The following is a 27,377-nucleotide window of genomic DNA, read 5'->3' as shown; positions in this document are numbered from 1 at the left end:
TTTTTTTTCTGGATGATTTCTTTTATTTAATTTTTATTTTCTCTTGGGTTTTTTGTTCACTGTGCTTTTTTTTTTTTTTTTTTAGCTGAATCAGCTCCCCAGTCTGGTTTACCACACAGATGGTAAATGCCTGTACTGACATGACTTAAGGGAATGAACCTGCATGCATACAAGCAACCATAGCAATAGGAAGAGGTAGAGGTGGAGACCACATAACCTGGTAGTGCAGCCAGTATTTGCTTATCAAACTGGAGCTTTTCAATGTGGATGTCTAAATCTGCGGTATAATACTAAACATTTTAGGATGCTGCAGTCAGCAGTGTCTTGTCCTGTTTCTGTCAAACTTCTTTGGGTTGTAGAACTCACTGATGTAAGAATAGCTTGAGGAATAGAGACAGACCTAATTGGTGTCCCACCAGCAATATGGTTTGGGAATTCCTAATTCAAATTAAACATAAACTGCTATCAACTCTTCACTAGTCCAGCTGGGAATGTGGAAGGAAAAATTCATTAGATGTATTCAGATTTGCTGTCATCAGAGCTTCTGAATCACTCTTGTAACATCATAATCAGAAACTTGCAAATAAGTTTTGGGAAAGCGAACAGTCTTCTGTTAACCATTAACTCACCGCATCAAAGAACAAATTTATGTGGGTTATGATTATGTCTGAAAGAATTTTGTGTACCCTACTCTGAGTTTTAATGGAAATTTATATGTGTATATACCACTTGCAATTATTTTAACACGTTTTATGAGTTGGTGAGGAAGAGATGGAAACTTGATGCTTTTACAAATATGAACAGTTGTTTAAGCAGCATATTGCAGTCACTAGTTTAAAACTAACAACTAATTATTGTTTGTCTGAAAACACTGAAGGTGCTTCTTTCAGAAAAGATCGCCAAATCTTATTTTCTGTTTCTGGATATACTTCAGTCTTGGCAGGAGGAAGCAAAATGTCTCAATTTTGCAGGTTGCCCTGTTAAAGCTGTATTAGCTGTTTCATGTAAATTTTTTTTTGGCCCAGTGGGACCTTGTATTGGCCTTGTAAGCTTTCGGCTGTATGAGGTTTTTATAGTGGTATAATTAGTTGTTGACAAAATGCCTGTAAAAAATACAACCTATAAATACAAATTTGAAAGGTTTTTTTGGTTTTCAGGAGTCTGTGGTGGTTGGGGTTTTTTTTGTTGGCTTTCATATACTGAGATTTGGCTCTGTATTCTACTAAGTTCCCTTCTTGTGTCTGCAAAACTGAATCTCTTTGAATAGCAGTATAGTTAGGACCTAATTCTTCTGAAATGTATTTTGCATAACTAATTCTACAGATATTTTGCACAACTAATGTTAAGAATATTAAGCAAAGTAAATCTGAGAAGTAATTAAATATATGAATAAGAAGGCTTTATAAGATGTGATTAGGACCAAGTGGAAAGTTTCCAGAACTCAGATTCATATTCTGTGAGTATGGGTTTAAATTTCCATTAGATATTGTCATGTAAAAATGTGGACAGGAAACAGCTTTCTGTATCAGCTGTTAATAAAACATCTAAATCTGGTAACTTTGGAATATGCTCAAAACAGTCAGGAGAGGGTAATTTTAAGTTGATGACTTCCTGTTACTTCCTCCCTTTCCTTGATGGACTGGCACTTTCAAAAGCTTTGCCAGGAAACAGAGTATGTTTGTAAAGTTTGAGTAGAAAGAAAGATTCTTTGATGACTTTATGTACCAGCAGACGCCATTTTGGAAATTTTATTGTGTGTGTAGATGCATGTGAAAAAGCAAGCCAAGAAGCTTCAGAAAAATTATAATGTGGTTGTAGCTTATAACATTGATTTAATAGCAACATTAGAATTTTTTTTCTGTTTGTAAGCCTAATGAAAATTACAAAAATGAAAACTGTAAGCGTCATTTAGTTTGCCACAATAAGCAAAAGTACCCTTAAAATTACAGGCTTGAATAATTTTTAAGAAATTTCATACTGCTTTGTGACACCTTATTAATTCTGTCACTTGAGAACTTGAGGGAAAATCTGCTGTGAATTAAGTGACTGTCATTCAGATGGAGTAAGCTGCCAGCCTTTTTCCACCTTTGAGATGGACTTTAGTGTATACCTTAAGGCAATCAGAAATCCAGAGCTAACCTCTACCACTCAGGTAATCTTTTTCTGTAGGATGTCAGACTGTGAAAACAGTATTAAGTGTGTATTCAGCTTTTGCTTTTAAAAAATAGATGGACAGAGTAGCTATGCAGAGTAAGCATGTTTGCCATATGCTGAGTGCCAACTTGATGGTTTTCACTGTCCTGCCATTGTGAACAAATAAATTTTGTTTTTTCCATTCCAATAACAGGTACTGTTTTGATTACACTCTACTGCTGTCTACATAGTACTGTGATGGTGTGTGTAGAAGTGTGCATGTGTCAGCAAAATGATCTTACAGAGCTTAATTCACCAAGAGTGTGAATCTGGAGTCATTTGATGAACCTGGATTTCAGCATATCTAGGATATTCACAGCTCTAACATTTGACCATGTTGGAGTTACTAGAGAGGGGAAGAAGCATGGTGAGGAGTCCTTGTCTAGAGAAGGCAGCAGTCAGTTTATGTTGACCTGTAAGATGCACTGAAGGTCCATTTTAAGAAGTTAGTGGAGAACTCTTCTATAGGTTCAGTTTAGCTGACAGGTTACACAGGAGAACTTAACAGGGACCAAAATGAAGACTTGACTGAGATAAATGCCTCTTTCACTAATCATTAGCAGTTTCAGCAGCACAGTTTTTCCTTTGAGCAGGTACAGTCCTGGTACATCTCTGCATCTCTTAAAATACTTGAATTAATAATTATATTCCAAATTAACTGATTTTCAATGAGATACATGTCACTGATCCTTCTCATATCACTACTGGGCTCCATTTATTTTCATAGGATTTTGGGGAGGGGAGGTAAACATTCCTTTTCATGGAATTGATACCTTGATAAAGGAGTTTGGAAGTTCAGAAGTTTTGATGTTATCTTCACAAAAAACTTGAGGGTTTTTTGGACAAAAGCCACCGTCTTGCACAATTTAACATTGGATTTGAATGCTGACATTATAGTCAGTGACTAGAGAGAAACTGAAACACCTATATCACCAGAAGTGTCTGCTGCACAGGTTTTGAGAAAGTTCTATTGAGCTACATGAAGTTATGTTTTAATTGATGTAGGAGTGTTCTTTTTTTGAGTACTGTAGTTCAGTAGGAGCCTGGCAATCCAGTTGATCACAGGACTAAACAGCTTTATATTCAACATAGTGGATTCAGTTAAACTCCTCCATGTTGAAGACATTGACTGTGAGATAATTTTAATGTGGCTTGTGGTTTTGGTGGGAGGTTTTCTGTTGGGTGGGGTTTTTTTTTGTTCTTGCCAGCAGGTTGTAGTTTTAGACTTTATACCGAGTCCATTCTTAGTTACTGATATCTCAAGTTAGTACTGTGCATTAATTGTTGTATTGGGTTTTTGTGGCAAGGTTTTGGTACCAGGGGGGCTGCAGGGATGGCTTCTGTAAGAATAGGCCAGGGCTGCCCCTGTGTTGGACAGAGTCAATGCCAGCCAGCTCCAAGATGGACCTGCCAGTGTCCAAAGCCCAGTCCGTCAATAATACTGGCAGCACCTCTGTGATTATATATGTGAGAAAGGGCAAAAATTGCTGCACAACAGCTGTGAGAGAAGAGTGAGAATATGTGAGGAAAAACAACCTTGCAGACACCAAGGTCAGTGAAGAAGGAGGGGGAGGAGGTGCTCCAGGGGCTGGTGCAAAGATTTCCCTGCAGCCTTTGGAGAAGACCATGATGGGGCAGGTTGTCTTCTTGCAGCCCACGGATGTCCATGGTGGAGCAGTTACCTCCCCGACTCATTTAGACACCTTTTTAACTGGAATACTTTTGATAATCATAAACTTTCTGTTTTTTAATTCACAGTGGAAATAAACAGATAATGCTGTTTGGTTTTGATCTCATGAAATGTCAGCAGACTATACCTATGTTATTTGTTGATATAAGTGATGTGTGGGTTCTTGATGTGTTCTCATATTCCATACACGTCTGTTCACTCAGCTAACTGTAGCATCAATTTATTTTTTGCTAAGGGTTTAGGAACTAACTTTTCAAATTGGATTTTTTTTCAAGAGGATGAATTGTCTTCGATTTTTCTGTAACTTACAGATATCAGATGACGGTCGATATGTCTTGCTGTCTATCCGAGAAGGCTGTGATCCAGTGAACAGACTGTGGTACTGTGATCTACAGACAGAGTCTCAGGGTATATCAGGTATGTGATTTTTTGCTTTGTAAGTTTTGCTTCATTGTAAGACAATGTAAGACTTGAATTACTTTTATATTTAAATATATATATTTATATGTGTGTTGCTTAACCTTTTTCTTTCTAATGCAGAGGTTGTGAGAAAACATGTACTGCTTCTGCTAGCATTCCATTTTCTGTTATGTATCAATAGATGGAAAACTCCATTCTTGATTAGGTAGTTTGTTTAAAAGGTCATACGGCAAAATAGAGATAATAACCAGCCTTATCAGTGTATGTTCCATTTCTTTCTACACCACTAGTGCTTTTCCATGTTTGTGGGGTTTTTTTTTACACTTTAAAATGTGTCTGCCTTCAAGCACTGATCTCCCTTTTTTGAAAAAAGTACCTGGTTTACAAGTAACATTTTTTTTCCCCACTGGGAAACGAACAAAAATCCTCTAACATTTTAGTAATATAACTTTGCTTTTAGCATCATTATTGCAATAGAAATACCTACTCATATTTCAAATACACATGCGTAAAATGCTCCTTCCTTGCCTTCTAGTTGGATTGGCCTTTGGCTTTTGTGTATTTGGTTTTTTAGCCTTAATGGTAGGAGCTGAAGGTATGGTATTTTACTTGACATGGCTACTGTTGATGGTTGGCATAGTGAGTTGTTTTAATGAGCAGTGGTTTTGTATTTCTAGAGTATTGGATTATTGAAATCTCTTCCTCAATATGTACTTTGTGTAGAACACAACTTAGCTCTTCTTGATTCTTTGCAGCTTCTGTCTTCAAAAACTTCAGAAACAGAATAAATACTGTAGTAGGTCCTTGTTAAATACGGGATCTCAGGAAGCTTGTTCTGTTGCCATTGAGGGTTATGAGCATGATTAGAACTGACAGCAGCTCTGCAGTACGGAGTGTATAGTTCTGTTTCTCCCTCACTCGATTGCACTACATGGCTGTGTGGTCTTCCCTTAGTTCATCAACAAGTCCTAGTTGCAATATTTTGAATTTTGGTGAGTTGAGTGTTAGTGATGATAGTTAACAGTTTTATACTCCTTTCTGGGGGATTATTAATTTTGTTTTCTGGACATGTCACTCTATCTTATAAAAGCTATTTCTTAATTACTTCTAAGCTTGTCTTGGACAACTGACTAGTTGTTTAATGTCCTCTTGAATGGAGAGAATGACAGTCCTAATCAAAATTATTACAGATGCATTCCATGCAACTTTATAAACATAAAACCATAGATAAAACTGCTTAGTACAGTGAAGCATTTCCATAAATGATAAATTGCATCATCATTCAAGTTGACAATTTTCAGCTAGAGATAGAATACAGAAAGCATAGCTCTTCTCCCATATTCACCTTCCCATTCATCCCCACACTGGACAATCTTGAAGAGAATACTAGTGTTGATCCTTGAAAGACCATGAATGAGATAATGAGGCTTCAGTTTTGTACTACCTGGCATAAGGTAAACCTACAGCTTGACCTTTTCTGGGCTTGGAAATGCTTCTTTAAAAAAGTTTTTTCTCTGAACCAGTCTTTGACTTGCCTTACTATATGTTTGTTATTGGGTGAGAGTTGTTCTGTCCCGCCAAATTCTCCCTTTTTGCCTATAAAAGGAAAGATCCAGCTGTAACAATTTGCTTGCACAAATTCTCTATTTGAGAAACTTAAGAACTCTCCTTATCTCTCTCACTAAGTTGCCAAATGCATTTTCAGTACAAAGACTCTTATCTTTACCCATGTCTTTCTACCTCCATGTTAGTAAGCGCAGACTAACATTCAGATGTAAACACCCTGAACCACTGGTCTTTCAGCCTTTGGTGGCCAGAGACAGTAAGTTGAGCAAGCAGTAATATATGTAAGATTAATTCTTAGCTCTGTCTATCAGTCTAGACCACAGGAGGTGTAATTTCAGTTCAACTTGCCCTTTTCTGGGACAAGTGTAGAAGAGGTTGCTTGTGAAGTTAGGAGAAATGAATGCCAAATTGTATTATGTAAGTTGTTTTAGGTAAGTAAACAAGCAGCTCTAGAATAGTGGGGTTTAATGGCAAGTCTCCTTCTTGATTTAAGACTTGCATTTAACTGGCAATTTGTGCAGACTGCTCAGTAATATCTCAAGGTATGTTCACATGGGTTAAGATTAAGCAATGCTTAGAGAACTATGTGTAACAGAAGCGTGTTCTTAACAAAACCATGAGATAGAAATACTGGCTCTTGTTATGCTGTCTATAGAATGCAGTGTTCAGTACAATGGTCTATGTAAGTGTCAAACTATACTACTTGTTATGAATTGTTAGCAGAATCAAATGCCTTGGAAAAGCATCTGTACTTTTAAAATGTATTACATTATCCTTCTGTCTCTTAGAACAGACTTTATTTATGAGTACACCTTGTACCTTTGGTGACATCTAAGATAGTACTTGCTATTTTCCTTCAGAACTATTGAATGTTTAATCTGAGCCTTTTTACTTGACCTGTTTGCAATGATCTCTTTGTTCAGAAATCTGTTCTAGTGTTCAGAATACCTCATTTTAGTTGTGAAAAAAAATATAAAGGAAAGAAAAGTAGGATAGCTAGTGGTTTTTCCAGTGTCCTAGGTGGTACTTGATATAGATAAATAATTAGATTTTCGGGCACTTTATTTTTTTTCTTCCTTCGTTGCTCTTTTTAAGCCAGGTTGTCCAAGAATATGCTAGTTTGTCAGAAAATTTTCTTCTTATGCTTTAGATCTTTCAAGTCTCAAACTTTTTTAGACTTATTCAGAGGGCATCAAACACAAAAGGCAATGAGACCTTTTAGAAAGGTAAATGGCAGTAATATTTTGCATGACATCCATTACTTATACCACATTATTTCTTTGTGAGGAAGTAAAAGCAACTGCTAAGCAAAAGTTAATGGATGAGATGCTGATTGTTGCGAAGTTTGTGGCAAAACCTTAATTACAGAACGACACATCTCCATGGATTTTTTTTAAAGTTGCTCTGTAGTGTATATTGTTTATAAAATAATGTTTCAATCATGTAATTGTGAACTTTTTTGTGAAATACTTTTTGTCCCAAAGTAAATACACTGCTGCATAATTTGAAATGCTACATGCAGAATCGTGAGTTGAGGAACTTTTTGTTATTTAGAATTGCAAAAAAATGCAAAGAACTGGTTCTCATCTGTGACTTACTACCTGAAAATCCTAGTACAGAATGTCATGTTCACTAACTTAAGGACAACTTCCTTGATTTTTTTTTGATTGTTAGTAGTGAATTCTTTTCCGTTGACAGAGGAAATAAAATTTCTTGGTTGTTTAAACAATTTTTATGAAAAAGTACAGGTTCTCATACTCCACATATATGACCACTGAAAGGTGAATTTCATTTTCTTCTGATGTATTAAGGCCTTGTGAAGTTACCTGTAATTCTGTTACTGTTTATTAGAGATGATAAGCAATGATAAAGGCTGCTTATTTGGCCCACTTGCTAAGAAATGGCTGTGAAGAAGTCAAGGAGTTCAGTGTTGCAACCTCATATAGGCTGTCTCAAAATGCCAGGTGGTTGTCTGCAAGAAAACTGCAGGGCTAGCTGTGAAATGCAATTTCTTATGGTTATAGATCAATAGTTTATTCCCAAGATAGAGAATCATGTCTTTTTACTGGGAGATAAATACCCATATTTCATGATTTAAGAAAAGTAATGTGGAATAGTTTGATTTTTAAACAATTAGTGCAATTACTTGTTTATGCCTCTGTATATTTTGGTGGTTCAAAAGCAAAGAAAATTAATTCTGAAAACTGAAAATAAATGCTGTTATTAACACTTACTGCTTCTGAAAAAGCTGAAAGAATTTCTTGTAGATGGGACATGTGAAAGTGTGTCTTTCCTGTTAGAAAGTCTCCTCTATCTGCAGATTAGATGTAAATTTGTGGAGGAAGTGAGAATAGCAGGGTACATTGAATGTGTGTGCTTGCACGTTCCCTAAACAACTTCCTCTTCTTTTATACCTGTGGAAAAGTTTACATTAGAAAATGGTGCATAATGTCTCATCAAGAAGGATGTCAGGACAGGATAATAAAAGACAACCAAAAAGTTGCATCAGACCTAGGTCCAAGTGTGTCCTGATCTACTGTGTTTAAAAATTGGTGGTTTATTTGTTTTACCTAAGATCCATCAGATCTTTTAACTTTTGAATCTTTTTGCAGCGCTGATGGTAACTTCTATCAGTTTCATTCAGACTAATATTACTGAAACTGCAAATGGCTTAACTTCTTGCCTGTTTGTTATGGAGAGGTATGCTTTGCAGTTTTGAAGTTAACTACTTTAGTGTCACACTTCAGCATTTAACTTACTGTACTGATGATGGTCTTAATTTCTGAAGAGGGTTAATGTGGCAGTAATAGTTGCTTGTTTGTAGTTAAACTTCGATTTTCTTAGGACTCAAGATTAAAACTAGCCTTGGAGGTACTGAATAAATCCTCCAGAGAGTTCACAATCCAGGGTCTGCTGAAGCCTTAAATGAATCAATAGGAATGTGACAGGTTGAAAAATGTAGTTTCTTGAAAACGATCCAGCCTTACCCAAAAAGAAGTACTGAGTTGCTCTATGCAGTGATGATTCTGCAAAGAAATTTCTTAGCAATAACACATCAGCAGCACCATTCCTTGAATGAAATAAGAGATGTCTTCATTGCATAGTGTGTACAGTGATAGAATTTATTAATGTTTGTTATTTCATACTTTATCTAATAGTCTCATTCATTAAAACAGTGAAAAAATAGTAATTGTCTCTTCCAAAGTTGGACCCAAATGATCTGATTTTTCAGTATTTAATGTGTTTTGAAGTTCATAATTACAATTTCATCTTTTCCAATTCGGCAATATCTTCCTTCTTTTTTTATAGAAAATGAAAATACAAGCTGAAAAGCACTGTTGTTAGTTTGCGGTGAGAGAACAGAAGAAAATATATGTAACCTCTGTAAAGAATAGGGGGGTACATTTTCATAGTGTGCCCTTTAATCATCAGTCATCTCCAAAACTGAAAAAAATCTGATTTCCAGGACAGTTGGGTTCCAGTTATCCTAATAACACTTCTAATGCAATCATTAAACAGATTATCTCAAAGTCTTACAAACAAGCAGTATAATTAATTACTGCTATCCTCACAGGTTAAAAAATGAACTGAAGGCAGTAAAAAGGCAGCTCCCATCTTACATCAGAGTATCTGTACCCTTTATATTGTGTTTTCTGAAATACTTGGCACCCCTCCATGAAGGTCCCAGTCAACGTATCCTCTTCTCCCTTTTGCTGTTGCTGAAACAGAGACCTGGCACAGAATTAGCAACTAAAAGTGAGGGAAGAGTAATGTAGCCATAGTTTGTATTTGTGGTGTTCTCTGTACCAATCCTCTTGCAGGAAGTCCTGAGCCCTTCAGATCTTCTGTCTGATCGATGCGTGTGTTCAGGCTTCCCACTGCTTCATCACTCCTGGTATGCTGCCAGCGTAACTCAGGGGCTATGTCTATACAGTAGCAGGATGGCCACAGCCTGTACTCTGATACTGAGCCAAGAGCTCACCTCTGTGTCAAAGCTTTCTTCTTCCAAGATACCATAACTATGTTCAATTTGCCTGTTGGGAATAATTTTGGCAAATGATTCCCCCAGACCCTGACTGCATACCATCTGCTAATTGGCACAGACTAAAAGTGTGATGGGGGATGTGGTAGCAGTTAAACAGTGCAGAAGTCATGGAGCACTGCTTCAGGCCTGTGCCCTACCTCTCTCTTATATACCTATGTGTATATATATATAACCAGGTTGGTTTCACACAGCAGCCTGTTCTGTGTCAATTTTTTCCACAGCCAGGGATGTGGATTACCTGACACTGAGTATAGACTTCTTTGTTGTGATGAGTTTCCAGCTGAACTGTTCAAAAGCTGAGGAGATGGCAATGTTGAGTGATAGAAAGGAAGCCATACAGTTGCGTTTTGCCTGAATGAAAGTTATGTTCCTTTAAGGAGCAGTGTTCACAAGTCAGGAATGGTGAAGATATATATATAGTATGACGGTAATGACTGTAATTTCTATGTAAGAGTTGTCTTAAGGAAACAGAGGTAAACTTAACAGATGGTCTTCATCTCTCCTTCCTTCTTTATGTGCATGTCTGATATCTTTCACCAAGCACTAATTTGTGAGATATAGAATTGTCTGGGTTGAAAGAGACCTCTTGAGATCATCTAGTTCACCCCAGTCAGCTAGAATGGGTTGCCCAGGACCGTGTCTTGACTGAGTTTTGAATATCTCTACAGATGTTCTCTACAGCCTCTCTGAGGCAACCTGGTGCCAGTGTTTTACCACCCCATGTTAAAAAGTATTCTCTTGTGTTCCAGTTGAATTTCCTACTTTTTTGTGTCTATTGCCTCTTGTCCTGTCAGTGTGCACTACTGATAAAAGTCTGACTCCCTCTTCTTTATTCCCTCCCATCAGGTATTTATACACATTGATAAGATCCCCCCTGAGCCTTCTCTTGTCCAGACTGAAAAGGTAGAGCTTTCTCAGCCTCTTATCTTATATGCTTCAGTCCCTTAATTATGCTTGTGGCCCCGTGCTGGGCTTGTTCTGGTAAGTCTGTACCCTTTTTTGTACTGGGGGGCTGGAACTGGATACAGCACTTGATGTGGCCTAATTAGTACTGAGTAGAGAGAAGTCACCTTCCTTGACTTGCTGGTAGCATTCTTCTTAGCACAGGATGCTGTTGGCCTTCTTTGATACAAAGGGCAGATTGGTGGTTTGTGGGCAGGTTGTCCAGCAGGACTGTGAGACCCTTTCCTGCAGAGCTGCTTTTCAGCCACACAGTTCCGAGTGTGTACTTGTGCCTGGGGTCATTCTTACCAAGGTGCAGGACTTCATTTTTTTTTCTTTTTTTTTCCTCCTGTTGAACGGTATGAGATTCTCTTCAGCCCAATTCACCAGTCTGTCCTGATCACTCTGGCACCAAAACAATCCGGTTTATCAGCTGCTACCCCCAGTAGTAGTGTCATCTATAAACTCGCTGAGGGTGCATACTTTTCCAGTATCCAGGTCATTAATGAAGAGTATTGGACCCACTAATCCCTGGGATATACCACTTCGGCTAAGGTTGCCTGCAACTTTCACATGCACAACCGGTTCTTCCTTGTTTGTAAGTATCAGGTCAAGCAGAGCACCTTTATTTGACTTCTTGACCACCTTGGGAAGTGATCATCAAGACAGTCTAGAATTCTCCTGTATTCCTTGAGCCCTGCTGCATTGTCCTTCCAGCAGATATCACAATAGTTAAAATTTCCACCATAAGGAGTAGGGCCTGTGAACATGAGGCTTTTTTGAGTTGTCTGGAGAAGGCATCATCTACTTCTTTCTGATCAGGAAGTCTATAGCATATACCCACTACAGTAGTACCCATGTTGGTCTGCCTGCTAACCTTGATCCATAAAGTTCTTGAGTGGCTCCTGACCCTGTCCCAAGGCAGAGCTCGGTGAATTCCAGCTGTTGTTTCACATAAAGGGCAACTCCCCTCCTTGCCTTCCCAGTCTGTCCTTCCTAAAAAGCCTTCATCCATTCATTGCAGCACTCCAGTCCTGTGAGCTATCCCACCATGTCTCTGATCCCAGTGAGGTCATAGCTCAGAAACTGTACACAGACTTCTAACTCCTTCTGTTTGTTCCCTGTATTGTGTGTAGAGGCGGTTCAGGCAGGCATGCAAGCATGCCGATTCCCCAGTACAGGTTTGAGTGCTTTCTCCATGAGGCTGTTCTGCATGCATGTCCTTCTTTACATGCCTGTGCTTGGAAGGATTACACTTCAGCTATGTTCTGTGGATTGCTGTGTCCCTTCTGTTCCTATTACCCAGGCTCTTGGCTTGCCTTCCCCATCCACAACTTCTTTACTTGTTTGTTGAAGAGTCTTTCTCCTCTGTCATTTCTAGTGTAAAGCTCTTCTTACTAGGTTGGTCAGCCTGCAAGGATACTTTTGCCCCATTTAGTCAGATGAATAACAGTGGTAGGACAGGATGAGATAGCCTAGAATACCTACTGAATCACTGGTTTCTCTAATGAATGTGAATGGATGTCTTCTGTTCCTTATTTCCATCCTGGTTTCTGTGGAAATAAGAGGTGCTTAACCCACTTTGTTTTTTGAACCATTGCCTCCCAAATTCTATCAGTTCTGATGAAAAGGTAGGAGTCTCCATGGTACAACTATCACAAGGAGGTCAGGTGGCCTGTGAGAGGTGAGAACCTGTTAATGAAGGGCTATGGCATAAACTTGATCTTGGTATACCTTGAAGATTCACTCGGATGAACAATATTACGGATGCCTGAGATGTGGAGAAGGCTTCAGAAGAAATTTTTTGTTAGACTTAAGATGCTTTTTGTCAAGGTTCTCTCCCTTGTGGATTGTCAGATACATGAAAGGGAATGAAATTTGTCCTTCAACTGTGGCATTCATAACAGCTCTCTTCTGTGTGAATTCTCTGAGACTCTGCTTATGCTGAATCTTAATATGAGTTAAAATGTCAACTGACTTTATATAAATTTGTATGCCAGGTTCCATTAGTTCCAGTGTTCAGAGACTTAAGTGTCTCTTCATTGCATACAAGATTATGTTTATGCTTCGTAGTTTTTTAAGAGGCACCCTTCCTGTGCGTTTGTTTACCCAAATTGTTATAATGTTCAGCAGGGCTTTGTCATCGCAAGCTATTGTGGTGACCTGAGATGGCACAGTTTCAGAACTGATTTGTGGATTAGAAGGAGCAGCAATAAGCACAGCTAGGTTTCTAGAGAGCTCCTTAACCTGTTTTCTGTTCTGACTTTTCCCAGAGGTGACAACTGTAAGTCATAGATCAATTCATAGTGCGTTAGATAAGCATGTTCTCAGCGTTGCAATAAAGTCCAGCTGCTATAACTGAAAAATGCACTGGAATATCATAGTATTGATGTGGTAATATGTGATTTAAAGGACGTATAGGGTAGATGAATATGGCAGTTCTGTTTGGTTTTAAATTTGTATGCTGGTTTTCTTGGATGGACTATTAACTGAGATGTAGGTTGGGTATGTAATAATGAGGCTACGTTGCTTTAAGCCATGTGTTCATTAAGCTCATCCGACAGCTACTTGCATCATCAGCTGTTGTGAGATCCAAAGGGTGGATGAGATGGTTAATGAATTTTCTTACATTATGCTGTACTGCAGGAATTTGGTCACTGCCAAATTCTGTGTTGGAAATAAAGTGAGAATCACTTCCAGACCCTAGATGTGTTAGAGGAGATGATGGACTGAATTTACCTGTTTAGATCATTAGCTGAGACTCCTGTGTTCCTGTGCTCGCTCTGTAGCTATTATGCAGAAACAGTCTGTGTGAAATGAGAGTTCTGAGGATAATTGAATTCATGTGGGATACAGGTAGTCCTCTGGACAGGTTTGGTCTTCTGTGCTGACTGCAGAGGGTGCCTATGGCTGTTAGCTCATGTGCTCATAAAAATAAAGGTAGGGAAAGAGGAAAAACCACGAAATTGAAAGGCACTTTCAAAAATTAAAACAGGAACATTCCTGTGGCAGTTGAAAAAAGTACAAAGCTGAGGTGAGAGAGAAAATGATCTGATTAAGATACAGGTGTTCATGAAAGAAGATCTTTTAGGAAAAAAAAAAAAAAAACAACACCCAAAACACTAGCTGCTGGACTATTTAAGTATTAGTTATTTCAGAAATTGTACTGACTGGCAAAGAGGGAATGAGGGAAATTAAAAAATGGAAGAAAATACTAGGATATTAGAGGTAGCCTAGGATCTAGCAGACAACACATCTGATACAGGTGCTTCTTGTATGTTTTAAGGATAGAGTAATTTGACAGTGAAATGCCAATTTAATTACCTTAAAGAAGAGGTGAAGTAGTATTAAATTAGGAAGAGGAGAGGCTCTGATTATTTCAGTTGAGATGCTTTTACATCCTGGAGATGCTTGCTGAGGAAAGACCTGTACAAGTAGCCTGAATTTGCAACTGAAAGATGAGAAGATGACCATTTTAAGATGATACAGACTAAACTGGTTACTGGATTAAGTTGTTTGACTGAAGAAAGCTTATGTCAAATGTGCCAGCCGTTGGACTACAGCTCTGTAATGAGGAGAGAAAAAAGAGATGGTAATTAATGGAAGGGACCTAATATTTAGAATGCACCACAAAATTGAAGGTGTACGCTTATTATAAATGGTCTTATAGTAATTCTGTACTTGGGTCATCTGCTATTTTCTCCCACCTCCCTTTCCTTTTTTTTTTTTTGCCTCCTTCTGTAATAGACCACTAACAGCCCTGTTTCCTATGACAATTGTTTTGATCTGTCCTTTAAAATCTAACAAGAGAGTGGTTACAGGACTGTCCTTTATCCTGTTAAATGTCCTTGTGATACCTCAATTTAAATACTGTTTGAGCAGCAGGTAAAAATAAGTGCATGTGAATATACTTAAGGACTAAAGCCACACTACCACTGTAGAAGCTACCATGCTTAAAGTACTGATTATGTTGCTCTACAGCAGCATCCTGGCTGTAGCAGGAAGGCTGAAGGCTGTGTAGGCAGATCCAGCTTCACTTGTCTAGATGGGGCAAAACAAAAGGTAGGGAGGGCTTCCCTTGACTGTAAAGGGAATCAAGGTACTAAACTACTCCTATCCCAGACATTTTATAGGCATGTTACATTTTGCTAGCTCTTCTCGTACTGAATCACAGAATTGTCTAGGTTGGAAAAGACCTTGAAGATCATCCGGTCCAACCATCAACCCAACATTAACAGTTCCCAAGTACACCATATCCCTCAGTGCTAAGCTGACTCTACTCTTAAACACCTCCAGGGATGGGAACTCCACCACCTCCCTGGGCAGCCCATTCCAACGCCGAACAACCCATTCTGTAAAGAAATGCTTCCTAATATCCAGGCTAAACCTTCCCTGGCACAACTTGAGGCCATTCCCTCTTACTCCATCGCTTATTACTTGGTTAAAGAGCCTCATCCCCAGCTCTCTGCAACCTCCTTTCAGGTAGCTGTAGAGGGCGATGAGGTCTCCCCTCAGCCTCCTCTTCTCCAGACTAAACACCCCCAGTTCCCTCAGCCGCTCCTCGTACGACCTGTGCTCCAGACCCTGCACCAGCTTCGTTGCCCTTCTCTGGACGCGCTCGAGTCATTCAATGTCCTTTTTGGAGTGAGGGGCCCAAAACTGAACACAGGAATCAAGGGGCGGCCTCACCAGTGCCGAGTACAGGGGTAAGATCCCTTCCCTGTCCCCGCTGGCCACGCTATTGCTGACACAAGCCAGGATGCCATTGGCCTTCTTGGCCCCCTGGGTACACTGCTGGCTCCTGTTCAGCCGGCTGTCAATCAGCACCCCCAGGTCCCTCTCTGACTGGCAGCTCTCCAGCCACTCCTCCCCAAGCCTGTAGCGCTGCTGGGGGTTGTTGTGGCCCAAGGGCAGCCCCCGGCATTTGGCCTTATTGAAACTCCTCCAGTTGGCCTCAGCCCATGGCTCCAGCCTGTCCAGGTCTCTCTGCAGAGCCTCCCTACCCTCGAGCAGATCAACACTCCCACCCAACTTGGTGTCATCTGCAAACTGTCTGAGGGTGCACTCGATCCCCTCGAATAGTAATGTTTTGGTTTCTAGGTTGAGGCCCTTGTATTAAGTGAAAGACATTTGTGTTGCCATGAAATGATTCATAGTTTGGATCCCTTTGGTGGTGTGATGTACAGCTTATTTAGAAATAGTAATTGCTTTTATAATTTTTCCCATTTTAAGAAGGCCTTAAGAAAAAAATATTGAAAAATTCCATGCAGTATTACACTGGATATAATTAGAGGTTGAGCGGTAGCAGGTTTCATAAAAGCATATATAACTTTAAGTCTTCTCTGTCATGTATAGAGATTATGATACAGTTTTTCATTATTCATCTTTGGAGGCTTGTTTTAGCTGATCTAGAATCAGAATTCAGCACACGGATGTATAGGAGGGGGTTATACTCTTGTGGAATATTTCAAGTCTAGTATCAACTAGCTTCCTGTAGTTCTGAATTTATATATAAAGACGTAGTTTAGAAAGTTACATTGCAATAGAGTAAATACGCTGCACTTGGGGAGGGTTATTAGAATTAAGGTTGGCTAGCTCACTTGGGGGATTTGTTTCTAACAGTGTATATTAGATATGTGATACTTTTTAAATTTTTTTTTACTTGTATGTTAAGAGACCTGCTTGCTCAGAGTGAAGTTTTGTTTTATTGGTCTGAAAGACGAAAGAACCCCATCATTTTCCCTCAGCAACACAGTATCTGGTTCAATTATTTGCTTAAATTTGAAGGATAGAGTGGAGAAGCAGGGCAGGGATTCATCTTGGGAAAAGAAGGAAGGAAAGAGAAATGTAAAATGAAACATTATGTTTCATGTGTGGAAATGAAAAACACTTATCAAATATCTGCCTGACAGAACTCAGAAGATGACTGAATTCAGTCATGAGTCAGCTACTGTGGGAATTATTGAGCAACACAATATAGCCCATAACAGGCTTACAGGAGTTCAGATATGTCTTTCCCCAACAGATGGAAGGAATGCGTAGTCTTTCCTTTTTACTTTTATTTACATGTAGCATATTTTAATAGCAAGATTTCCTTTCTATTTCTAATTAAATTAGTTTCTGGCTGTTTTGAAAAGATTAATTCAACAGGATAAGCATATCCAATTGAAAAAACCAAAGTTGTAAAACCTTTAATGTCTCCTTAAATTGTGACCTTTTTCCATATTTATGCTCAATTACATGCCTATACTGTTTCTATTGGCTATCTAGACAATAAATAAGTAAATCTGCAGTTTTTCCATCTTGGAGGCTGAAAAGGAAGATTCAGGAACTTCTGGCTTAACTTTCTCGCAAGTTATCTTTTATCTTTTTGTGAAACATGGTTTGCCCAATATTTGCCACTTCGTTATTTCATTAGTAATCTTGAATTAATTCATTTCATTAACTTTCTGCACAGCATGAGTTGTGGCTTCTCTTTGCATGTACTCCCTTTATATTATAAGTGAGGAGATAATGGTATCATTAAAGACTGTGCAAGCATGACATTTTAGTACTTCTGCTGTGCTGAGGGCAGTTGTATCTTGTTCATTCACTGATATTTTTTTTCGATGTGTTTCAGTGACTGTGCACCAGTGGAAGTTAACTTGCCCTGTATTGGGCAGGAAATGTTCTTGACTCAAGAGTGGAAATCACACCTAATAAATGGGAGTAGATTATTACTAAATTTTTAAGAAATGTAAAGGATTTTACTTGCTTATTTCTACTGTTGAAATTTTAAGTGTGTCAGATAGCCCTTCCCACTTTATTATGTGTGATTACTCATGATATTTTGTCAACAGCCATAGATCAATTGAACTTGCAGTGCAATATTCTGTAATAATCCTTGTCAGTTTGTTTTCCCCAGAAGGTAATCTATACAGCAGTGTTTCTGTTTGTTTCCACGGACATTACAGGGACCATCTGGGCATTGTTTCTGCTTCCCAGGTTAGCTAAAATGTTCTTCATGGTTCTCTTCCCCCTACTTCACGATCTTTATACTGTATACAGACTGAGTCATTTTCCTCTTCAAATATTCAGGTTGTTTGCTAGGTTTTTAAGTGGGCCATTGTGAACTATTTGTGCCAAGAATACTCCTTTTTAGAATAGAAAATCACTGTGATAAGTAATTTATGACAAATACATAGCTATTTTTTATGAGCATTTTAAATTAGTCTGAAAAGGTAAGAGGTTTAGGGAATATTGTTTCTCCTGCTACCCTACTACCACATGCACCTCGTGAATCCTGACAGGTTAACTGTTTGCAGCTTCATTTTTACCACAGAAACTCTTTGTGTTAGAAATGACCAGGTCTACTAATTGGAATTCTATGTTTACAACTAACTTAACAAAGTACACTTTAAAAAAAAAGCTTTATCTCATATCAAAGTGTTTCTCAATTACTCCATTCATCAAGACTATATACCTGTAGTCATAATTCACAGTGTTGTAGGAGAAGATGCCCCTGGGAGAAGACAGCTGGGCTGTTCTTTAAGCTTTTGGGGAAACTCCCTTGCTATACTCTGCTTCGAGTGGCTGTGGGGGTGTTTCCCTTCATGTTTGCCTCTTTGGTTGCTTATGGCGTGGGGATTAGAAAAATTAGGGAAAATTTAAAATTATGGGACTTGTCAGGATTTCACCGCTCTGTCAGCCATTGAACTAGCTAATACAGTTTAATTTTGATTTATGCAATCTCAGTAGCAGAGGTGTAGCAGCTGTACATTGTGTCAGGAAGGGCAGCACTGTGGGTTCATGTCCAGAAGATTATCCCTCACTCAAGACTCCAGATTTCCCTATTTATCTTGCCAAACTGCAAGCAGAGTTTTCAGGCCTTGACTCTTATAACAAAAGTTATCTATTGCTAAGTATTGCTTTAAAAAACCAAACACACACATTCTCCCAGTAGCTGAGCATCATAAGGCACAATTTTTTAGTAGCTATTTTATCAAACTTGTCTTCTGTAATACAGACAGCCCTCAAGTTTGTTTGTATGTTGAACCAGTCAAACAAAACTTGTCTCACTAATCACTTTGCTTAACTGTTGTTCTTGGTATACCTGAAAATGCCTCATATTAGCCAAACAGCTGGATACACAGTAATCAAGCAATTTACATTAGAAAACCTTGTTGTACACCATACAGAAAAAACCCTAAAGAAACAAACAAACAACCCCAAAAAACCCAAAGCCAAAAGAAAAACAGCACTGCTTTTTCTATTTTTTCTATAGCATGTCACTGTTTCTGTGCCTAGTAATAATTTTGTTTTTCCATTTTCGTGAGAAATTGTTTCTTTTAGATTAGATTGTCAGCCTTGACTATTTATTCTTCTGAATGGTTTGGTGCTGGGAAGAGTGGATTTAGCACAAATCTGTTGGTGTGCAACAAGAAATAAAAGCTCTTTAATCAGCCTTGGATATGAACTTAAACCAACATGACATGGCCTATTGGTCTTCTTGAAGTTGTTCTTAATATTGACCTTTTTCTTTATTTTGTATTGTGTTAGCAGCTAGGAAGCCTAATAAATAAATCGGGATCCTCTTGTTGTGAGCACCATAGAGCTGATTTATGAGTCAGAGCTCTGGGCAGAGCCCCACTTTCCTCTTCCTGGGGGAGCTGAAGCCTGAGAACAGAGGGGGAAAAAGAAGGGATAAAGGCAGCATGGGGAGCAGAACAGGTAGCTCACGTTATAACCTCTGTGCACATTAGAAACTATGAAAGGCTGCTGTGATTTCTGGAATGCAAAAAGTTGGGAGGGATGGCTAGTTGAAAAGCACAGCCTGGATTGTTGGATTGAAAGGGATTCCACTGGATTGAAGATAAACACAGGTGTGCGTGTAAATTGAAGGTACAAGGAGTTTGAAGAGACGGGACAGTGTTAGGGGCTCTTATGTTTGGGTACCTACCTGCTTGGAGATTGTCAGTTTGTGTCTGGTGGAGACAGTGGGAGGTGGTGGGAGAACATGCATACGGGAAGAGGAGATAGTGTAAAATATTTGAGAACTGCTGGCTTGGAAAAATGCAATAAAAATTGAACAAAAGCTGAAGATCATAGCTTGCAGATTGCTTAGTCATTGTCAACTGGAAATACTTTGTACTAGACTGGCAGAGACAGGTTGCAAGAAGGAATTAAAGAGCAGGGTTATCGGCCATAAGAATTTTTATTTTGTTCCTTTGTCTAGAAGGATGTTCTTTTTTTCTTCCCCCACAATTTAAAAAGCATGTATATCGCTTGAGGGCAGGTAGAAAAACAAAGGTGATTTTTGTCCACTTCGTGCTGAAAACTGGATTATTTGGCCTTTTGTATTTTAGTTAGTCTTACAATGTATAAGATTCTCTTAAAAAAAAAAAAAAGCACAGAACAGTGCTATATACAGTAACATCAAAGGGATGAGTCAGTATGTGTTGTGTAGCCTGAAAAAATGGATCAAAACCGTTGTAATGAAAATGAGCAAGAGAAAAAGGGTAGTGAGATGATGGTAGATGTCAGCTAGAAAGTGGAATGTAGTGGGAGGGAGTACTCTTGGTTTTTTGAAATACTTTTCTGTGATAGAAGTAACTTTACAAAAAAAAACAACCCAACCAAAACCCAAAACGCTTTCAAAAATCAATATTGAAACAAGGCCATTATGTCCTAGTTCCCTAACAAACAGGGAGAAAAAAGAATCAATTGTGTCTTGGAAAATATGGATGAAGCCTCAGCAATATGGTGTTTACATTAAGAAAATAGTTTCATATCCCTTAAATGGCAGTTCCAAAGAGTTTTTCTCTCAGTATCATTTTGTTTAATTGGAGGCAAATCATTAGCAATAAAATTGCTGTAGCTGATAGCTTGCTGTTAATTTGAGCAAGGAGATCTTCATGCTGCTACTCTCTGGATATTTCGTTTATAAATGCCATTCATAATGAAGTTCTTTTTTAGATTATGTATTTGTGCTTTCCCTTGTGTATATTTAGTGAGGCATGTGAGAGAGAGCTTTATCACCTTTGGTTCCTGTTTGTCTGTTGATGTGTTCTGGTGCATAAGGACATAAGCTACAACTCTCTCAAAATAAAGCGTGTCTATTCTCTTCTCCTGTCTTTTGAGTGATCATTCAAATTGAAATAAAATAGAAGCCTTGCAACTGATCGAGAAATCTGCTCATAAAAATGCTTGATTTCTTTCTTATGGTCTAATCTTTGATATATCTTGACATATCTGAACTTTTTAATTCAAAGGAATAAATATTGCCTCCTTCCATTTATTTATTCTTTATATTGCAAATACCTTTAACTTTTCATGATTATTGAGTAGCTGTCATCCATCATCTGCAGCTTGAGTGGGACTGAGACCCCTCCAAGTACAAACACTGCAGAGCTGCATCCCTTTCAGGGACATCTTAATATCTCCTCTCCAGTATTGCCTTCCTCAGACGTAAGTGAAGTCAGGTCCCAAGAGATTAAGAGATCCTACTTCTAAAGAGAGTCTAAATTGTCTGAAAATCTCTCTTGCCTTTGGAAACCAGAGTGAGGCAGTTAAATATTTGTGGCTGTGAAGAAGAAAGAGGCAAAAAAACCCCTGAGTTCTTTTGCATAGCTTCCTGGCTCAGATCAAGAGCTTGAGAGCAACAAATATTGCATGATTCAGTTGTCATCATAAACATCTTGTTGTTCCTGTCCTCATAGGTCTCTTCTCTGGTGATAAATTGTGTGAAAATCTACAGTAGGGATAAAACTTTTCATATTATTTTTAAAAAAGGAATTCAACTTCCACAGTAACAAATGTAGAAATTCTGAGGTTAGAAGTTTTTGACGTTGGAAACATCAGAAACAGCACTGTGGGTTTTTTGTGTCCAACTGTGTGGCATGTCACTGAATTAGTTAATCGGTAGACAGACTAATTCTTCACCAAATATGGAGAATAAAATGTAGGGAGGAATAGCTAGCTATTTGCCACAAGCGTGATCTGTCAGGCTTTTATGTTTTGGGTTGGTTCTGGAGTTTGTTTTGTTTGCTTCTTTTTTAACAATGCTGCTGGTGGAGCAAAGTCAGAGGTCTCAGAAGAAGTAATGTCTATAGAATGGGGTAGCTGATTCATAATTTCTGAAGAAGAGTCTTCAGCAGTTGGAAGGTGCAAATCAAGTGAAGATGCACAGTTAATGCATCTGCTGACAGGGGAAGTAGGAAGCAAGAGATTAACATCGTTGTGGTGGCTCAAGGTTTGCAGGTAAAGTAAAACTATTTCAGTTAGAGATACTCTAGCTGGTAGAAATCTCCTAAGCACTGAGGTTCTTGTGTATGTTTGTGCTTTCAGGCTAGAGTTGCTGAGACAGGCTGAAGGGATGGGCAAAATGCATCAATGTATAACCACGATCTCTGCTCTGCTCTCATTTCACGTAGGAAGGAGCTGCACACCACTACTTGAAAGCTGTGTACTGTAGCTATCCTAAAGCAAACTCAAACTGTTCTAACATACTCTGAAAGATGACAGCAGCCTAATATTGGTTTCTCTTATCTTTAAATATCCAGCAGTCATCGGTGTGAGATAAAGGATGTTCTCTGACATAATGAGAAACATGGTGAGAATGTATTATAGTGAATTATGGCCATGTGACATGCAGTAGTTAAACATTGCCTGTTACAGTGTATAGGGTAAATTCAAGAAAGAAAAGGAGAAAATATAAATGGGAGAATACTAAAAGGAGATGTGACTACTGGACTAAATTGCACCATGAGATTTGGTTCCCCCTGTGATGAAAGGCTTTATATATCCTGTGATTAAGGTTTTTGGAGATGTAATGGAGGTTGCCAGATACCTCTAGCAAGTGAAACAAATTTTCAGTTAGTGATTGACAGCCCAAGGGCAAAAGATACTCCTCTGCTATAGCAAAGGTGTTCAAAACTTAACATGAATGTGTGTATATACGCATGTATTATAAATGTTAAGCCATTTTAAATATACTGCAGGCTATGTAGATAAGTTAATATTGGAAAATGGAATCTATAAAGGATGCAGATGATTCTTTAAGAAAATAAAGTTTGGGGAGTAAGAGCTTTCTCTTCAGTGAGGAACATAAAAAGCAGAAATGATATGGGAATGAGTGCTTTTCATCCATTTTCCTGCAACAGAGACAAACATAATAATCCACTAAGAGAGTCCTAAATTGTAGAGTTTAACTATTGATTGTGCTTGTGCTTTCCTTCGGTCTGCCATGTCAGTGGAGGTAGGGGATAAAGATCCATGCGGCAGCAAAGGCAGAAGCGTTACTGATACGTTAGAAACCATAGAAGCATTTGAGAATGGTCACATAGGAATTAGGGCTTTTCCCCTCAAAAAGGTGATGGGATCAGTAGCCCAACTGATGTGCAGCAACACCAATGCATGCAGCATGGGCAACAAACGGGAAGCCATTGTGCAGCAGGAAAACTGTGATCTAGTTGTCATCATGGAAACATGGTGACTCACACAACATGGCTATAAATTCTTCAAAAGGGATGGGCAAGGAAGGAGATGCAGTGGGCTAGCCCTGTATGTTAGGGAGTGTTTTGATTGTCTAGAGCTTAATGATAGTGGAGATGGAGTTCAGCGTTTATGGATAAGAATAAGAGAGAAGGCCAACAAGGCAGGTATTGTGATGGGAGTCTGTTATAGACCACCCAACTGGGATGTAGAGGCAGAGGAAATATTGTACAAGCAGCTGGGAGAAGTCTCGCAATTGCTAGCCTTTGTTCTCATGGGGGAATTCAACTTACCAGATGTCTGCTGGAAATACAATACAGTGGAGAGGAAACAGTCTGGAGTGTGTGGAAGGTAATTTCTGACACAGCTGATGAGTGAGCCAGCTAGGGAAAGTGCCCGGGAAGGACTTGTGGGTGGTATGATGGTTGGAGGCCATCTTGGGCAGAGTGATCATGAAATGATAGGTTTTGATTCTTGGAAAAGTAAGGAGAAGGTTCAGCAGAATGCTGCCTTGAACTTCTGGAGGGCAGACTTTGGCCTGTTTAGGAGACTGGTTGACAGAGTCCCTTGGGAGGCAGTCCTGAAGGGCAAAGGAGTCCAGGAAGGCTGGACATTTTTCAAGAAGGAAATCTTAAAGGTGCAGGAGCAAGCTGTCCTTAGGTGCCAAAAGATGAACCAATGGGGAAGATGACTGGTGTGTCTGAACAGAGAGGTTTGACTGGAACTCAGGAAAAAAAGGAAAGTTTATGACCTTTGGAAGAAGGGGCAGACAACTCAGGAGGACTACAAGGTCATTGTAAGGTTATGCAGGGAGAAAATTAGAAGGGCCAAAGCCCAACTGGAACTTAATCTGGCTACTGCCATAAGAGACAATAAAAAATATTTCTATAAATACATCAGCAGCAAAAGGAGAGCTAAGGAGAAGTTCCATCCTTTACTGGAGACAGGGAGGATATAGGATGAAGAAAAGGCTGAGGTACTTAACACTACCTCGGTCTTTAACAGTAAGACCCGTTGTTCTCTGGGTACCATTACATGACACATACAGGACAACCAGGTGATGAGGCCCAGTCAGCATGGGTTTATGAAAGGCAGGTCCTGCCTGACAAACCTGATCTCCTTCTATGACAAGGTGACCTGCGTAGTAAATGAGGAAAAGGCAGTGGATGTTCTCTACCTAGACTTTAGTAAAGTCCCGCCATTTCCCACAGCATTCTCCTGGAGAAACTGTGGCTGCTCATGACTTGGACAGGTTTACTCTTCGCTGAGTGAAAAACTGTCTGGATAGCCGGGCCCAAATGGTTGTGGTGAACAGAGTTAAATACAGTTGGTGGCCAGTCACAAGTGGTGTTCCCCAAGGCTCAGTACTGGGGCCAGTTCTGTTTAATATCTTTATCAACAATATGGATGAGGAGATCGAGTGCATACTCAGTAAATTTGCAGATGACACCAAGTTGGATGGGAATGTTGATCTGCTCAAGGGTAGGGAGGCTCTGCAGAGGGATCTGGACAAGCTGGATCGATGGGCCAAGGCCCATTGTATGAGTTTCAGTAAGGCTCAGTACCAGGTCCTGCACTTGGGTGACAACAACCCCCAGCAACGCTACAGGCTTGGGGAGGAGTGGCTGGAGAGCTGCCAGTCAGAGAGGGACCTGGGGGTGTTGATTGACAGCCGGCTGAACAGGAGCCAGCAGTGTGGCCAAGAAGGCCAATGGCATCCTGGCTTGTGTCAGCAATAGCGTGGCCAGCAGGGACAGGGAAGGGATCTTACCCCTGTACTCGGCACTGGTGAGGCTGCACCTCGATTCCTGTGTTCAGTTTTGGGCCCCTCACTACAAAAAAGACATTGAGGTGCTGGACTGCATCCAAAGAAGGGTAACGAAGCTGATGAAGGGTTTAGAGCACAAGGCTTATGAGGAGCATCTGAGGGAATTGGGGTTATCTAGCCTAGAGCAAAGGAGGCTGAGAGGAGACCTTATTGCTCTCTACAATTACCTGAGAGGAAGTTGTAGTGAGGTGGGTGTTGTTCTGTTCTCCCAAGCAACAAGTGATAGGACAAGAGGAAACTGACTCAAGTTGTGCCAGGGGAGGTTTAGATTGGATATTAGAAAAAAATTCTTCACCAAAAGGGCTGTCAAGCATTGGAAGAGGCTGCCCAGGGAAGTGGTTGAGTCACCATCCCTGGAGGTATTTAAAAGCGAGTGTAGATGTGGCACTTAGGAACATGGTTTAGTGATGCCCTTGGCAGTGTTAGGTTAACAGTTGAACTCAATGATCTTAAAGGTCTTCTCCCACCTAAATGATTCTATTTCCTTCAAGAAATAGAGATGAAAAGAAATCCAGAGTTCAAAGATACCGTGACTTTGTAAAATTTACCTTAAAATACGGTGAAGTAAGAAGGAAATGAATGACAACTTAATTAAAACTAAGATTTGTATCTTCACAGGATTTAAGACCTAAGTGAGAAACACATTCATTTCTATTTATAAAAAATTCAGTAAAATGTGTGTTTCTCTTAAAGGAATGGGGAAAACATAGAAAATGAATGAAAGAAAGTTGAAAGTGCTTAATAATGCATGTACTTATGAGGCTTCTGCTTTTATAAGGCTTTTTTGCAGTATCCAACTCTTGGAACTGAAAGTGTTAAGGCTGTGCAGTTGCTGTCCTCTTATGTCCTACTAAGGTGTGCTGTGGTGTAGATGTGTATGTTTATTAATCTGTCAGTAGCAAGGTATTGAACTAAAACAGCATGTTTTTTCCACTTCTGTCTTCCATGCTGGTAGTACTGAATGCACTGATCATTCAGGTTTAGGAGACGGATCTGTTACAATTCTAGTGTAAAACATACATAAAAACTATATGCTCAAGTTAGTTTTGTATGTAGATAAATATGCATGGTGGATGTTAGTATACATATATATGAGATCACAAAACCAAGATTACACTGGTTTTAAGGCTTTTTCTGTGAGCAGATTTAAAGGCATTTTTGTTTTAACTTGTATTTTCAATCTAAAAAAAAATCTTCCTTATTGAAGTGACTGAGCAAGTTACCATCTTTAAGGTGAAAGTAAAGTGAATTCCAAATACTGATGAACAACTATTAAAATTAATTCAATTTAGAAAGTCATACTTGTAGCTAAATTGGAGGCTTAGTTGTTAAGGCTGAAGATGGCTGGGTTTGTTTGTCTTTTCAAATCTTGTTAACATTCCAGTTATGATTCAGAGACAAACACATTATATGTTTATCTTCCAGTACCTCCCTGAAAAATCAATTCAGACTAATCTAAGAGTTGAAAAATCATTATCTTTCCTTGAGTAAAAGTACCTGCTTAATGTGTGTACCATAATGAAACTTGGTGTGACTCTTCCAGGTAGAAAGTCTGTCGTATTGTTATGAGCCAAACCTCTTGGTTCTCTTCCTGAGCATTTTCAGCACTGCCCTGTTTCCAGAAAAACTGTCTGTCTTACAAAAGCTAAAACTGAATATATATGGAATATAAATTTATGGAGATTAACATTTATATCTTCACCTGATAATTTTGACTGCTAGAGTACATGAAAAAAGATGAATGAGAATGTTTACCTTGTGAAAGCTTTTTTCACATCATCAGATAAAACCTACCATTAGTTGATCACTAAGTCCTGTCTCTCCAGCTGGCACAGTCAAGAGGTTATTTGCCATGAATGGATTATTTGGCCTTTTCATGAAACATGAAATATGGAAGGAACTATTGATAATATTTTGTGAACTGATGAACAGTGGCTCTCAGCCACTCTATCCTTTGTGTCTGAAAGAAGGTTGATAACAGGCTTTCTGTGATCATTCTTACTGTTATAATCAGTTTGTTCAAATTAGCTTTTCTTTCTTAGTTGTCATCATTCAGCTGCAAACCTGCTTTATCATACAGAGAGCTCTCAACAGACCAGTGAATTTTTTTTTTTTGTTCAGAGGCCAGGACAAGATTGAGGGTTTAATCTGTGATGCTTACTGATACAGTTTCCCTTTTGATCTTCTGTGGATCCAAAAATTTTGTTTAAAAATTGTATGTT

The 27,377-nt window shown here is 39.0% G+C and overlaps 1 protein-coding gene across 1 annotated transcript in view; it reads left to right on the top strand.

Moving 5' to 3' along the window:
• PREP (prolyl endopeptidase) overlaps nt 1-27,377 on the top strand; it is a 111,607-nt gene that overhangs the window by 22,590 nt on the left and 61,640 nt on the right. Inside the window, exon 7 of the mRNA XM_074923200.1 lies at nt 4,195-4,300. Within this exon, the coding sequence (XP_074779301.1) occupies nt 4,195-4,300 (106 nt within the window). The remainder of the gene's footprint in view (nt 1-4,194; nt 4,301-27,377) is intronic.

This window comes from Athene noctua, chromosome 1 (assembly GCF_965140245.1).
Source record: "Athene noctua chromosome 1, bAthNoc1.hap1.1, whole genome shotgun sequence".
Classification (NCBI taxonomy): Eukaryota; Metazoa; Chordata; class Aves; order Strigiformes; family Strigidae; genus Athene; species Athene noctua.
This window is presented reverse-complemented; position numbering and strand designations above follow the sequence as displayed.